The sequence below is a fragment of the Mixophyes fleayi genome, chromosome 6 (assembly GCF_038048845.1).
Source record: "Mixophyes fleayi isolate aMixFle1 chromosome 6, aMixFle1.hap1, whole genome shotgun sequence".
NCBI classification, from domain to species: Eukaryota; Metazoa; Chordata; class Amphibia; order Anura; family Limnodynastidae; genus Mixophyes; species Mixophyes fleayi.
This window is the reverse complement of record NC_134407.1, coordinates 150992727-151010009: the sequence shown is the minus strand read 5'-3', so window position 1 is coordinate 151010009 and position 17283 is coordinate 150992727. Positions and strand designations below refer to the sequence as shown.

Below are 17283 nucleotides of genomic sequence, written 5' to 3'. Positions count from 1 at the left end.
ATTTAACTGCTAAAGTGCAATGCAATGAATATTCCCTAATAATAAAATCCCTTCGTATGTAATGGAATGCTCCATTCTTGGCGTGCATCATTGCTGATTGGTCCACAGCAGAAACGACCGCCCATGTCTGAGTGTATAAAATGACAGAGGAACCTGTTTGGCGCAGAGGAGCGTGAGAAGATGGTGAATGAGAAAGTGTCAGTGGGTGTTAAGGTTGAGGAGAAGGTGTCAGTGGGTGTTAAGGTTGAGGAGAAGGTGTCAGTGGGGGTTGCGGGTGAGGGGAAGGTGTCAGTGGGGGTTGCAGCTACGGAGACGGAGACAGAGTCAGAGATGGTGCTGGAAGGGCCAAAAAATGTCGAAAAAGTTAAGGTGGGGGTGGAGATGCTCAAGAAGAGCAAAGAGCAAATCCAATGAGCCCAAGAGAGGTGGAGATGATGGTCAAAGTCCTGGACCAGGACGACGACGACGACATTAAAAAAGGTCAGTAGCACACGTAGTGTACCTGCTTGAAGGACTTTATTTCATTCTAGTGTCACTTAAAGCAATGTAAACGCCTAATTTGTAACCTAATTTTTTTTATGTCAGAAAGAAGAATTAACGGTGAGAAGGCCTGCTTAGATACCACTGATACCACTAATGTTACACCTGTTATCAAACAAAAAAAAATTGAAAAAGAAAAATATATAAAAGAAGTTCGACACAAAGGTATTTCAGTGAACATGTGTATATGTAGACAGCAAAATGCTTTGGGCACATACCTGTACCGTTATAATAACCAAAATGGCGCCTGTTTTCCAGAATGTATGAAGGTTAAGCCGGCTATTATTGCGATTGTGCCACAGGGACCAAAACATAAACTGATCTAGAGCAGTGTGCAAGGTGAGAAAATGAGAGTATTTATGTCGTTGAATATAAATTACAGATATAGAAGTTAAATGGTAAACATTTTTTATTTCCTTGTTTCGTAGATGAAGAAATCAAAGGGAATAGAAACCCAAGTGACATCAAGACCAGTGCTACTGGTTTGTGGCAGAACCTTTAAAAATACTAAATACTAAAAATAATACTCTGCAGTACTCTGCGCTTTGATTGGTATGGGCACGCTCACATCTCACTCGGATCTTTCAGACACCTGTGTGTGTAAAAATTTTTGTACTTATTTTCCTGCAATAAAAATGTTGCATGAACACGGTGTGGTTTATTCTGGGTATTTCACAAATATAAGTTAATAAAGGTTAATATAACTTTAATAGTTTATAAAGGTTAACGTTTATAAAGGGTAAATATGAATACATTGCCAACATAGACGCAAAGGGTAATAACACACGTGCTTTATACAAGTGTATTGGTCTGCAGCCAGACAGGTGCAATATACATCTATACAAAACATAGACTGGGACAGACATCAAAAATTTACATACACACGCCCCCCAGGTCGAGGAAGTATCGGAGGATTGTCGTGGATCGGACGGAAGTTTATACACACTACACAACGAAAACGAGATTGGAACGAAAATACTAAACGGTACGACCAACCAAATGAGGCGACAATCGTCCATTTGGGCAGACTTTCGACCATCGTGTCACTACACACACTGACCCGACTTTTGAACGAGCGGTCGTATGTCGGCTGATTGAGCCGATTATTGGACGAAAGCCGTGTAGTGTGTACCTAGCATTAGCCTCAAGATGTCTCTGTTTCTTAAACTGCCCATTTTGTTTATTTACCTTTAAATCCTTGACAAAATGATTAACTGAGAAGTTTTGCAGCCAACAAAGCGCAACATAACTGCATACAGAGTTTCCCAAATTTTTGATTAGCAAATGATTTAGACTTTATCTCATCACAAGAAACTTTTTGAAATGACAATCATGAGAGGAAAGCTTCATGAGTTGGGTACACAGGGTCGACAATGGAAATGTCGGCAGCTATCCTGTCAACATGAAAATGTCAGCAGACTAAATGCAGACGCCTCCATTCTGATGACAACTTCAAAATGATGAAAGTGTGATTGTCGACAATCACAATGACAACATTAAAAGAGCAATGCTGGCGGGTCTGGCTGTATAGCCGCCGACATTGCACTTGTAATGTTGGCATTGCGATTGTGGACTTTGTGAATGTTGACATTTTGAAGCTGTCACGAGAATGGAAGTGTATCGACATTTAGCCTGCTGCCATTTTCATGTCGACAGGATAACTGTCGATATTTTTGTATTTTTTTCAAAAAACTTTTTATTGAAGAACTTCAGACATGTATATATTACAGCAATAAAAAAAAAGTGAAAGTGATAATATAGATATTCAAGTTTTGAGATCAACAACATACAAGGCGATGTGAATTATTTTCTCATGTATCCACTAGTAGGAGAAACCTCTGTTTACAAAAGATATCAACAGACCGATAATAGAGACGGCTTATCATAATCCTAAATGTGGAGAGACCAGGGCACTGGTGGTAGTTAATCAGCACAATAAATAAGTGGCTCTTGTAAAAACATTCTTATTGAGATATTGCTAATTTGTTAACTAGGAAATTCATTAGTGTACTTATTATTGTATTAGTGGCTGCACCTGTAAGACACTAAACAGATGCTAACGGTTATTTATGAACCCCAAAATAACGTATGTGCAGTGCTTTTCATTTTGTGCAAATGCACCTATTTCACCACAGTGCATGTCCATAGGTGAAAAACAACTTCCTGCTTTTGGGATGTACCTCAGTGCAGACACACATTATGTGTATATATAATTATATATATATATATATATATATATGTATATATATATATATATACACACATATGCATATATATACACATATATACACATATATATACATGCACATATATGTATATATATATATATATATATATGCGTATATATATATATATATATATATATATATATGCGTATATATATATATATATATATATATATATATGCGTATATATATATATATATATATATATATATATATATATATATATATATATATACACATATATGTGCATATTTTTATATATATCCATATATCGTGTGGAATTGCGTCATTTTGACAATTTTTTTGGGGGGTGGGTGGGGGGAATTATGCGCTTCACAGCGAATCGTGTTATGGAAGCTCAAATATATATGTAAGGAATTACTTTGACATTTGCACCTCCGACCACTAGAGTTCTCTGTATTTGCAAATTTGTCCTTAGATTTGTCCCTATCCAAGATGGCCAGTTTGGAATGAAAGAGAAATCATCTTGGATCCTGTTTCCTGTTTGGGCCTATAAATGGCACTTCCTGGTTCAGACATATGCTTGAATATTCTGCTTGCTCAGCTCCTGCTATTTGCTACTCTACCTTGCAGCTGTGACTACCTGCTTGTGTACCGACCCGGCAAATGTCTGACTACTCGCTGGATATCTACTCGGCTATTGGGCTTCAGATAATAACACCAGTATCGTTACAATATACTTCCACAGTAGTGTGGATTCATTCATTTGTGCCATTACTCTTTAAGCCATTAGTTTGTGACTTTATACTTTGGTTTATATATACAAAATGTGTGTTTATAGTAAGCAGCCAGACAGAGAAAATGGGACATACCAATAGGCTACAGTGATACAGACAGCTGGTGTTTAGATCCATGAGATAGGATCTTTGTGTAAATTTAAAAAAATAGTAAATTACTTGTTGCTTTGTAACAACACAACAACAATCATGAGCTTGTTACTTATCTGGACTGAAAACTGCATGGTCTTGCAAGATTTACTTTGGTATAATTTATTTAAATAGGCTTTGACTATTCTGTATCAATCTGTTTGCAGTTTCAAAACACCTTTTCTTAAAAAAATAAAATTGACCAACCTTTCATTGCGTTCAACTAAATACAAATTTAATTGATGTAAAAAAATATATCAAGTTAATATTTCATCACAGTTATACTGTCTGGGAACTGCTTTGTGCAGGCTCACCGTCTTTCTACACAAGCCTTGTATGGAAGCCAGATGATACTTGGTTCAGGTAATCAGGCTGTAGACAACACTAGCAGCTAAACTGATAGTAACAAATAACAATGGTGGCACTTACAGGGCCTTGTTTATAAAGTACAAAACATGCAGTGCAAATTGTTCTTTGGGGGTGCTATAAACCTTATTTTGCGCAAAAATGCACCTAGATTTCCAACAAAGAATAAAGCTTTATGGAGCAAAATGGCAGCATTTGCAAAGGAGGAGAAGTTTCCACTGGCCAATAGCTGGAGTTGGGCAGAGTGAGGGTGTTTCTTGCTAATTACAAAATAGGAACATCAGTGCATCTCGTTTTGTGGAGCCGTGACTTATGCCATATGTCTAAATGCTCCCTACTTTCATGGTCAATTTAAGCCATAAATATGGCTATGCCACGTAGTGTTTTAGCAGAAGAAATTGAAGTTTAATTTAATGAAAAATCCAAGGCATTTTGCACTGCACATCATATGCTAGTTGTAAATAAAGTCCACAAAATGCACAGCTTTAAATATTTGTGGGTTTTGTAGTGGGTTATGTGAGTGCAAAAATTCCAGTTTATTATTATTATGAAATAAAAAATTGTCACTTTACTTTGTGTTATATTAGTTCCTTCAAAATGGAAGGTTTCTAGTAATAGGCAAGCAAGCCACATCCCAGCCTCAAAAACCACACCATCATTCCCTATCTAGTCCAACCAACAAAATCAAATAACAATTATGAGCAAGAAAATCAGCAGTATGATACACAGGACATACCAGATTCATGGGTATTTACATGAGTACTTGCACATCTGACACTTGATTTTGAACGGAAAGAGGCACAACGGTTGCCCTGGAAAGAAATATGACATTGCTTGAGCCCAATATTTTTATGAAAATAAAAAGGGTCATTCACTACATGCTAGCAGTTAAAAAATATACTTGTGTAAATGTGCCAAAAATATTTCTCATCCTAGAAAACTACATGACTACTTTGAACCTCTGAATTTGTGTGCATCCTATGCGCGCTAGGTCAAAAGTCATGTTTAATCACTGCACCTACATTTATCCTTGAGCCCACCTTAACTCAGTACTGATGTTTTTAAATCTCCACCCTGATCTTCATATTAAATGCCATACCATATTGATTTGTACTCTTTCACTGCATCATTTGTTAAATATGTACACAGCAAGGTATAGCTATAGACTGCATGAAAACACACCAATCATCCAGCTGAATTCAGAGCACTAGCAATGCTGATTACTTGCCTACTCCCACAACACATCCAGGAGACTACCAAATTTCCCAGACAGTGAATGGCACCTTCCTGCATCAGGGAACGGGAGTGGATAGGGTGGTGGTGGTGAAGATGGGGCAATGACTACATTATTCCTAAAAAATCATGGTATGGTATGCAATGCTGCAATCGCCTCGCACATACTGCAGATGTCATCCAAACAAGCAGGATCATAGACATATTGAGTTAATTCAATGGAACATTGCAGCTATGTTACCGGGTGATGTTGATCTTCACTTATTTTTTAGGTTTTCATTACCGTAAATTGCCAGTAATGCGCACAGAAACATAGCCACAAGGTTACTAGGGATTATTATCAGGGCTGCCAAGAGGAATTCAGGGCCTCGGTACAACAAATTAATGGGGCCCCCCTTATAGTTGAGTAAGGAAAAAAAATGTGTGCAAAATTTTTCAGGGGTGTGGTCACACGATTGGGGGCATGGCAATGCGCCATTGGGGGCGTGGCTAACACATCAAAATCACTAGGTCCTGAATTCACTGGAGCGTGACATTTGTCCAAGCACTCCTGACTTTCAGGACATCTAGAACCCTTGTGTAGTATAGGAAGAATACAGTGTGTACAGAAAGAGTTCAGTCTTGGCCTGCGCCCACTGGGCTCACCAAACATTGGCATTGTCCCTACTAGAATCACAACATTTCACACACTATGCTGCTCTGTCCTACCTGTTCTTCTCACTTCCTCCACCTGTGGCTGCTGGTTTCTTTAGTTGTGGCTTGTCTGGATCCTGGAATGTTGGAGGACCTATTTGGGAAAAAAAATGGCTACACTTAGAAAATTACAGCCAGCCCCGGCGTTAAATCAATAGCACCCACGATTAATAATAAGGCCTTTCTCCAGCCCCAACATTAAAATAATAGTATTCACATTTAAAAAATAAACCTATTTCCCTTCCTGCAAACAGCCCCAGCAATACCTTTTTCCCGAAACCATCACTGCCATTAAATAATTCATAGTCACATTTAATAAATAGACCTCATTCTCCCCAAACTCACCCCAACATTCAATAGACCCCAAACCACCCCATCTTAAATTAATAGTCCCCACTATTAAATTGCCTCACCATCACCCTACAAACAAAATAGCTCCCATTAATTAGCCACCACCTACCTCACACTTACTACATTTCAACAAGCCCTCTGTGCCATCACACACACATTACTGTGCCCCTTCTTCACAACTACACTGTGCCCCCTTATGCTCCCACTGCGCCCTCCATGCTGCCTTCCCTCCTTCTTTTTCCCTCTGTGCCTCTCTCCCCCTTCTTTTTCCCTCTGTGTCTCTCCCCCTTCTTTATCCCTCTGTGCCTCTCCCTTTTATTTCTCCTCTGTGCCTCACTCCCTTTTATTTCTCCTCTGTGCCTCTCTCCCTTTTATTTCTCCTCTGTGCCTCTCTCCCTTTTATTTCTCCTCTGTGCCTCTCTCCCTTTTATTTCTCCCCTGTGCCTCTCTCCCTTTTATTTCTCCTCTGTGCCTCTCCCACTTTTATTTCTCCCCTGTGCCTCTCCCCTTTTATTTCTCCTCTGTGCCTCTCTGTTTTCCTCCCCTTGCCTCTCCGTTTCTTTACTTACCTTTTGTCAGCTTCTTTCTTTTCTTTTCTTCTCTTCTTTTTTTCTAGCTTTGTCTTGTCTGGCTGCGGCGCTCCTCACTGACTGCCGGGTGTGACTTGATGAAGTCACGCCCGACAGTCAGTGTGAATGGAGCAGAGAAGAGAGGAGGGACGCGGCGCCGCGGGTCACGTGAGTATGATCTTTTTTTTTTTGTTCCAGCTCCTCCCACCAACGAGATTGACGGACCGACCCCCCCCCCCCCCCCGGCGGAAAAAAAATATTCAAATAAAAAATAAAAGGCAAGATATAAAAAAAAATTAAAAAGAATAAAAATTAAAAAATTTGAAGCAAGGGCCCGGCCCGGGCCCCCTGGCAAGCCCAGGTCGGGCCCTTGCTTCTAATTTTTTAAAATGTACCCCCCCCCTCTCGGCGGCCCTGATTATTACCTTGTGGCTAATTGAATTTGCCCTAATGTGTACAATATCAGGTTAGGGATGTGACAGCCTATCGTAAACGACCCTTTCATAAATCAGTGTGTGAGAAAGAATAAATCACAACAACAAAATTATGTTGTGTTAACTCCAAATATGGTTTCATTTGGGAAATAAATTAGGTGTAAACAACGGAATGTTGTGCAAAAAAGCATGTACAATAAACTTAATTAGGGGAATTCTACCACCTTTTTTTTCTGATGTGTTTGAATCCCTGTTTTGCCTGTGGCAGGTGAGGATGTGTTCAAATGCTGCTCATTATATTCATCTTCTGGTATCTCTAGAATATTTACACCACTTACAGTAGAATGATCCGGAGATAAAGTGGCCTACAATAGATGGAACATAAACTACATATTATTTTACCATACATAACTTAATTAATTTTAGTTTATAATTATAACTATGTTAGTTACAACATGTATCTTCCAAAAATCAGTGAGAAGACATTGGAAACTCTTCGATAACATGATTTGTGTCACGTAAATATTTCATGCTAATTGAGCAGTCTCTGGTTCCAGTGCCTTTATTGTAAACAAAGCTTAAAGGAGTTTTTACATCACTTACATCAGACTAGCACACAATTGGCTGGGACCCCACCACCATGTGTCCATTTTAGAGCTCCTTTACTGCAAGCACTGTACAGCAGGGTTCTCTCACCTCTTTGTCTGTTTCTTAATACACAGTCAAGTTTTATTACTGAGTTTGTTCTCAACCGAAAAGTGTAGCTAAGTATGTTGGTGCTATATAAGTTAATAATAATAATAATAATAATAATCTACAGTTAACAGCTGACTGGATGTTCATAGTCTCGTCCAATCACATAGCATTTTTACGACAATTGTCGTATCCCAATGTTTTCAGACAGCTTATGCAACTCTTGTACACTTCTTCAAATACAAATGGGTACAGAAGCACAGCTGCAAAGCAGAAATGATGAGAGTGCCATTAGATGGAGAGCCACCAGTGTACTAGTCTCAGGGTGGTTGAACCAATTTAAAAGCAGCACAGTTGCAAAAATAAGACACAACTGTCAATTATTGTTTCACTGGTCTAACTAACTGGTCTGTTATGCTTTTCTTCATTGCCAAGTACTATACAATGTTGAAGTTAACATAATACATATACAAAGTGTACACAATAGGCAAAACCACTAAGAAGATATAACACAGTAATTCATTTCTCTCTTGTCTGGAAGAAATAAAACAATTACCAGTGATAAACGCCTGTGAGTTGGAGATAATGGTTCCTGGCCAGTCTCATATACACCATGCTCTTTCCCAGTCTTGCGTGCTGACCTGTCACTGGACTTAGCCCACTGTTTGCTTTTGTTTTTCATGGCTGCTGAAATGTTTAGCAACTTCTTTGGAGTCAGTTGTTGTGGAGGAGAAATGGACAATGACGGGGAGAATTGAACGATGGTTTCATTTCTGGATGGTAATTCTGTATCTGACTCATACTGCTCAGCTGGAAGGTGAAAACATTTTGATGACATAACTTGGTGTAATTAATTTTTAACAATAACATCTTACACAAAGAAAAATTACTAATTCTGAAGGACAATAATCCTGATTGATCCTTGTCAATTCAGAATTGCATATTTTCCAACCATTCACTAGATACCTGATAGACAGTACATACATAAGCTGCTGAGTGGTTGATGCCCCCCGCCCTCCTCCTTGCACTTTGCGGACACATATCACCTCTGGAATAAAGACAGAAATTTGCTTATGGCCAGAAATGGAGAGACCCAATGCCAGGCTCTCTGCACCTTTACGAATTGCAGTCATCAATGATGTTGCAATGCTGTATGTGTAGAAAAGCCATCGCCAGGAGAAGGAGCCGCCACCGGGAAAAGCTAGAAAAACAAGGAGCCAGGAGCCATTGTGGAAATATGCCAGACAACAGGTTAGTAATTTACTCCAAAGTCACACTCATAAGGGGGATGTACTAATACTACACACTATTCTTGGTGGGAGGGGGGGGAGTGCACTAATACTGCACACTATTACTGGGGGTGTATTAATACTACACTTTATTATTAGGGGGATGTACTAATTCTACACACTATTGTTGGGGGGATGTAATAATACTACACATTATTATTGGGGGATGTAATAATACTGTACACTACTATTGGGGTGCATAAACTAATACTACACACTATTATTGGGGGGCATGTACTAATACTACACACTATTATTGGGGGGATGTACTTAGACTACACACTATTATTGGGGGAGGGGGTTCGGACATTCAGCCAGAGCACTAATCAAAAAATTAAATATACTAAATACTGTGCACTATAATTAGGGGTGGGTTTCTTTGGCATTAAGCCAGGGAATTTATCTAAAAATGAAATGTACTAATTACTCTGCACTATTATTGAGGTTGGGGGTTCTGGCATTCAGCCATTGCATTACTATAAACATTCATTGCACAACATACTAGGCACTATTATTGGGGGGTGGCTTGTTTGGCATTCAGCCAGTGCAATACTCTAAAAATTAAATGTATTAAATACTATGCCCTATAACTGGGGGTTCTGGCAATTAGCCAGTGCACTAATTTAAAATATATATGTCCTACTATATACTATTATTGGGGTGTGGGGGTTTCTGGTCATAAGCCAGTAAACCCCCACACCCATCCAATAAATATACCACAAATTAAATCACTTTATATATTATTATTGTACAAATGTTTTTAATTGGATTGTCACACAGTTTGAGCTCAAGATGTGAGGAAACGGCGTGCTACTGGATTGAGAAATTTGTATTCATCACCCCTTTCTCACAGTTTAATGTACTTTTTAATCCTTGGCTCAGTCTAAGTATATACACCAGAGCATCGGTGTACTATGTGTATTATTATTATTAGGTACATTTTGCCCTTGCTATTACCTGTAATATTGTATGTAGTATAAATATAAAGAATATTGCCATACTGTGTGGAAATAACAGGACAGCAGAAGTCATTTTGCTAGTGTTAGCTAATGACAGGGTCGGTGTGAGCCAGTAACCCAGGCTGGGAGACACCATAACTCTTTTGCTAATCGGTAGTGGTAGTATTGCAGGAGGATAAGACTTTGAAAGAGACCAAGATTATTACTTTGGAGTGCTGACTGCAAGAGGCTGCTGGAGGATACATGCTACCATTTACCCTGTAACTTGTGAATGTCTTGTGGTGTTGTGCTGTCGTAATAAAGTCTCATTTTGGATATATTCCGGTCTACCTGAGTGAGTTGAATCCCACAGAGGGTAACTGCCATCCTAGCTAAGGGTGGTATCCTCAAACAAGGCTTTTATATCCTTGTTAATCAATTGCCACATTTTAGGGAATGGTCATATTGTGTTGTCATGGTGGTGCAATATTATTTGTTATTTCTCCAACTAGTACAAATGCTTAAAATAAAGATTAACTCCCACCCAACTTCTCTTTAAGTATGCAAGTCAAATTTACTCTTGTTAAAGACGACAAAAGTGGCTTTTTGTAAGCACAAAACACAGCACAACTGAGACAAAGACTAACTATATTAAACAGGCATCTAAAAGACAAGTAGATGTAATTTTCAGATTCCACTTAAACAACATTGTAACTTAAAAACCCCACCCAGCTATTGCCAAACCCCACCCACAAATGGGCATATTTGGCCAAAACTCCACCCACTTTCTGACGAAGCCCTTTCTGCTTTGTCGACCGGGATGTCCCACTAAAATAGGGACAGTTGGGAGGTATGCATCATTGAAGATATTTCTGGTGTAAGGTAACACAGGCATACACAATGCAAGGAAGAATCAAACTGAATGTAGCAACCAGCTATCCAGTGTCCAGAATGAGAACCAGCAAAAGTGTATGGTAAAGTCCATAAGTCAGGAAACAATGCTGAAATAGGAACCAATACAGGGACAGGAACAAACAGGTCAGGATACAGGAGTCATGAGCATGCATATCAAGCACTATCACAGGCAATCAATGTATAGTCATTGAGGGTATTTATAGTGAGGTGTTCCAATCAGATCACAGGGAAGGCACACCTACAGTGCAGTTCAGAACTGACTGAAAGCAGAAATGCAGGGAACAGCTCTTTCAGAGACACACCTATGCAGCTGAAGTGCATAATAGTACTGCATACTTAGCAGAATGCAAAGCAGATTTAAATCCCAACACTGCATTATCATACTTGCCAATATTTCTAAAACCCCCGCTGTGACAAGTGTATATCCATTATCCTGATAACAAGTGTGGTGGGGCCGAGCTAGGTGAACTGCATCTTTAAGTCCCACCCAGGACCAGGATGACGCGATTTGTTGTGCTGCTCGTAAACAAGCCCCACCCCCACCCACTTCACTAGGGAAGTGTGCAGAATATGAAAGGCTTCTGATTGGCTTGCTAAAAATGAGTGGGTTTGCATGAGATGATTAAAACTGCATTGGTCATAGGATGGCATTATCCGGAGCACCGAGAGGGGGGCAGCAGGTGTGTCTGTGGCCACACACCCTTCAGTGTCTATAGAAGGGGCCTCAAGAATTTCCTGTACCGGGGCCTGAAATTGCTCTTGGCGGCCCTGAATCTTATTATACTGAAATACGATGAAGGCATGTTCATAATCATGTGATCAGTGGATAGAATGAATATATTTGAGGAAATGGCATGTTGGTGGGCATGGCATGGTTATAATGAGGTGGGATGAAATGTGGTATGCTTATTATTATGTTATTAAAGGGTAGCATGATTATATTGAGCTGAGGTGGCGTGATCATGATTATGTGTGTTTGTTTATCATAGTATGAGAATATTGAACTAAGGTGGCCTAATCATTATAATAATGTGTGAGTGTTCATAATAGTTATATAGAATGGCATAATTATACTGAGATTTTGGTAAGCATGCAATTATAGCAGGTTGGCATCATTATATATGAGGTTGTTCCTAAGAAGAGATTATAGGATGGCATGATGATGATAAGGAATTGACATGCATGATTGTTAAAAAAAACATGCACTGGAACTATCTGCAAACAGGGCATCAAGCAATATTCAGTGTATATCATTGATGACAAAAATATGGTTTGCATTATTGCTAGGCACTATAAAATGTCTTTGTAAAGAAGTTCATTTACAGAACATAAAGCCGGATGGAGGTACCGATAAAGATGAAATATAAATGTCGCTCAGTAGAGAGACTGCAGGCTTCATAGAAGAATCTGAGAGAAGCAGGGGATGTGCCAGGCCAACAAAAGATGTGGAAGCCAAAAGGATATCAATGTAGAATCAGATGACTTAAGCCTTCAAAATGTTTCTGAAAGCACAGTACAGAAAGATGCTGCAGCATCAGTATTTAATGCAGATGATGGGCTGTCGGTTGTATTAAGTGAACTGAAATGTTCAGAAAACAACATCTGTGGGGTCGTTATCACTGAGACACATGGTCAAGACATACAGTCCTGCTGAAAGAGAGATATAATTTTCACTTTTTCTATCTGTATCTAAAAAAATTTATGTTTTTCATGCACCAGAAGCATTTTGCAGTTTTTCAGCTAAATTACATTTTATAAAAGCTCACCCTGTACATTCACCTTCAGACACTGCCTTTTAAAGCTCATAAAGTCTACTTTTGACCTGTACCCATGGAACATGGAAGTGCCATTCAGAAGAAATAGCTGTCTTACTGTTTTGCAAGTCAAAAAATATTTTGTTCAACATGTATGGCATTTTGTACTAATTGGAAAAGTAATTCTATTTTTGGCTGGCAGGTTAATAAAAACCATGTGCATGACTTAGTTAGGGTACATGACTGCTTGCTATCATACTATATATGGCTAAGCAAGCCCTTGCTTACAGAGAGAAGGATGAGGCTGCTTATAAATTACTCAATAGTGATTTCAACCACGGTAACGTTCTCAAGTTACTTCTGCTTTTAAGCAAATATTATAGTAAGCTCCAAAAACACATAGAGCAAGGCAGTAGCAACAAGTGATGCCAGTAAAAGTCACCATAAAGAGGTTAAAAGGAGAGGTTGACTGGTAACATTTTTAAGCAAAACAACAGTTAACAACAAGCTGATAATAATAATAATAATGGGAAATAAGTCAGGATGTAAAAGTTGCTGTGAGGTTTAGTATGGAAATGGACAGTATACAAGATTTTAGTGCTGTGGAACAATGTAGCATTATTTTAAGGTATGCATGGTTTGTAAAAGAACAGACCCGCAAGATGGAGGAACCTTGATCTTGATCTTGATCACCATACAGTCAGCTTCTGTAGCTGGCCACTAAGCAAGGTCCCGTGCCAATAAACATTTTGCAGGTCACCCTAGACAAATAAGCTCGTAGCACCACCTTGTTTTCCAGCAAGGCTTATACACAGTAGGTAAAAATGAACTTGTCCTAAATTTAAAATCCAGCTTCCTATACTCCCCTTCCCAATCAATGTTTATGTTAACTTGTTTTTGAAACTCAGGTCTATATAGCTTTTTAAAATGGTCAAGGCATTTTTTGTCACTCATTTTTCATTAAACTCAGAACTATATAGCAGAACAGAAGCATGAACGAGCACTACTTAGGGTGAAGATGTGAAGGTTGAGGGGGCTGTCATGCCTGCACCTGTGCCATCCTTGTCTCTCCTACTCGCTTATCCTCAAGCACCTGCTCAAAAATGACTCATTGCCTTTAGTGTTTACCATGGGAATATGTCGCGATTAAGACCTTACTCCATGTTTTTTTTTTTTACTTTGGCGAACAACTATTCTATTCTATTTTAAAATTAATTTTAGTCTATACTTCTCCCTGCCACAATTTTGCACCCCAAAATATGTTGCTGAACAAGGACAAGACCGATCCTTTTAGGCTGTTCTTGGACCTTAAATAGCCTCCCTACAGTGGGTCGGCTAATCCTCCCACCACTTTATAAGGTAGTAGTAGCATCATGAATGGGAGAAAATCACACATGGCTGAAATCTTCTCTGTGGGTTCCAACCCCATCACTTACATTACTTTAGGCTTAATCAGTCTTCTATCTCCTATAGAGGAGCCAGCGGCTAAATGAAGTAATACAACAGTACAAAAACAAGATCTGTAATAAGACGAATCAGACAGAAAAACAAAGTATGTCCATTATCTTTTGGGAAACAATTAAGGGAGTGATGAGAGGTTACATGATATCCATACCTGGCCAAGAGAAAAAAAGACTATCGTGAAAAATATGACACTCTACATACATCTTAGATCTGACGGCAGTATCATAAACTCGTAGAACAGATAGCAGAGGTCTTCACCTATAGCAGCCGCCTTTCCCGTAGAGCTGAACGTGCTCACAGGTACTCGGATGCCCCCAGGTCTTAAACTCAGAGTAGTACAAGTTTATAATCTTACCGTAGCGCAGGCAAGGGCCAGGAGACAGAAACCGCAAAATCTAAATGGGCCGAGGTCCAAGGGTAAAGCAGGCAGCTGTAATGAGGTCCAGGCAGAGGTCAGGGCTGGCGGCAGACAGCGTATCTAGGTAACAGGCAGAGATCAGGGTCACCAGCAATCCAACAGAGTCCAGTAAATGAGCCAAGGGTCATATACAAAAGAATCAGTCCAACAACAAGAGCAGAGGAGCAGAGAGAAGGAGCAGGTCAGCATGCAGAAACTGAAGCTATAACCGGCAGGGAGGCTAAGCCCTCCCTGCCTTAAATACCTACAATAGCCAATGGGAGGTTCTTGTGGTCAGTGTATACAGTAATCACATGAGCTGCTCCCTCAAGAAAAGTGGCGCCATTCCTCAAATGCCCACTTGACAGCTAACAACTCCTGGGTTACCAACATCGTAATGGATTTCTGCGGAAGAAAATTTTCTAGAAATAATGCACAGGGGTGCAGTTTGTGGTCGTAGAGCTCTTTTTTTGCAAAAAAATTGCTCCAGCTCCCACATCAGAGGTGTCTACTTCGACTATGAACGGCAGTTCTGGATTCGGATGTCAAAGGACCGGTACAGAGATGAAAGAGTTCTTGAGCGCCTTGAAGGAAGCCAAAGCAGAGGGAGACCACTTAGTAGTATCAGCCCCTTTGCGAGTAAGGGCTGTAATAGGGGCCACCAGTACAGAGAAGGAATGGATGAATCGCCAGTAGTAATTAGCGAACGCTAGAAATCTCTGAGTGGCTTTCAGATTCGTGGGCTGTACCCAGTCAAGGATTGCCTGGACCTTATTGGGGTCCATTGAGAAGCCACTAGGGGAGATGATATATCCCAGAAACGTGACTTGGGTAACCTCAAAACAGTAGCCTTGACTGTATTGTTATCAGCTGTCGCAGCTTGGCATCGCTGCTGCTCGTAACAATACAGTCAGGGCTACTGTTTTCGCAGACTACATGGACTTAACTCTTTATCATCCACAATTCTGAAAGACAGTGTTTTACTCTCTAATGCACAACTCAAACTAGATTACTTTAAAAATAAATATTGCAGGTGTGGGAATAAGGTGGGTAAACTTTTATCAAACATGGCTATAAAACACAACACCAACGGATATTGTCTATAAACGATCCAATTATGGGATTTAGATAGAGATGGGCGGGCTCGGTTTCTTGAAAACCGAACCCACCTGAACTTCGGGGATCCGAGTACCGTGCAGAGTCGGCTTGGCCGGTTTCTTGAAAACTGAGCCCATCTGAACGTCGGGGATCCGAGTAACGAGCAGAGTCGGCTTGGTACTTTTGCACTAATTCGGATTCCAAAATGAAGCAAAACGTCACCGTAACGTCGTCGTATCTCGGGATTTTTGGAATCTAAATACCCCCCTCCTCGGAGATCTAGCGCCATTTTAGAGAGGATACAGAAGGGGTAGGATAGAGTGGCAAAGAGAAGAGCTCCATTGCTAAAATACTAATATACAAGTCCTTGCAGCCTTTTTTTTTTATTAATTTGCACTACTAAGTGTAGGGTCTAATATACAGTTATACACCCAAATAGAAGAGCTGTGTTGGTAATTTTGTCATTGATGAAATACTAATATACAAGCAGGCTTGTCTTCTGAATTTGCAGGCAAATTCTACTGCGTTATATAGGTAACAGACAAAGAGGAGTGCTCCATTGCTAAGAGTCATTGATGAATAGGAAGCTGTTACGATTATGATGCCTTAGTCAGTATTAGCACAGGCTTACCTAGGGCGCGGAGTCTAACGGCCTTCCGGTCTTCACCAAGAACCACCGCAAGGTAGTGTGGACTTTGCTGCCGAAGAACCGCAGGTCGCGGCCCCCAGATTAGCCTACTGACGTAAGGGAGAAGGTTCTAAGTGATGGCAGGCAGACAAGAAAATAGACAATGCGGTGCAAGTACAGGCACTAACCGTTAATTCCAGGCATTGTAGGTCTGGAACAGTAACCGGTAGATGCACAGAGCCAATGGGTGCGTGGCAGGATTAGGGTCCAGAGGGACGACCGGGTCAGTACACTGGTGATATCAGATATACGGTACCAGAGGGAAATCCAGAGAATAGTTGGTAACACAGCCGAGTCGGTACACAGAAGGTATCAGGTATACGGTGCCAGAGGGAGATCCAGAGAATAGTTGGTAACACAGCCGAGTCGGTACACAGAAGGTATTAGGTATACGGTGCCAGAGGGAGATCCAGAGAATAGTCGGTAACACAGCCGAGTCGGTACACAGGAGATAGTCCAGTTCGTAGTGCCAGGGGTAAGCCAAAGAATAGTCAGGTCACAGCCAGGTAGGTACACAGGAGTAGGAGGAATAGAGGGATACACAGGGAGCAGGTTCACAGGAGTCAGGACACAGGAACTGTAGCCAGGAACAGGAAACACATTGCTCTGACACAGGCAGCGTGTCAGAGCAGGGGAGATATAGGAGTTTGAATTCCCCGCCCAGGAGTCACATGATCGGCAGCAGGGAGAACCCGGAAGTGCGGCAGCGCCAACAGAAGAAGCGCTGCACAGATCGGACACCGCTGTCA

At 40.4% G+C, this 17283-nt stretch overlaps 1 protein-coding gene across 1 annotated transcript in view; it reads right to left on the bottom strand.

Moving 5' to 3' along the window:
• The window catches only part of LOC142094528 (synaptonemal complex protein 2-like), a 249960-nt gene that overhangs the window by 73806 nt on the left and 158871 nt on the right, over window positions 1-17283 (bottom strand). The window contains exons 8-10 of the mRNA XM_075176783.1: window positions 8548-8801; window positions 7523-7663; window positions 4755-4830 (exon numbers count right to left, since the gene is read on the bottom strand). Coding sequence (XP_075032884.1) covers window positions 4755-4830; window positions 7523-7663; window positions 8548-8801 — 471 coding nt within the window. The remainder of the gene's footprint in view (window positions 1-4754; window positions 4831-7522; window positions 7664-8547; window positions 8802-17283) is intronic.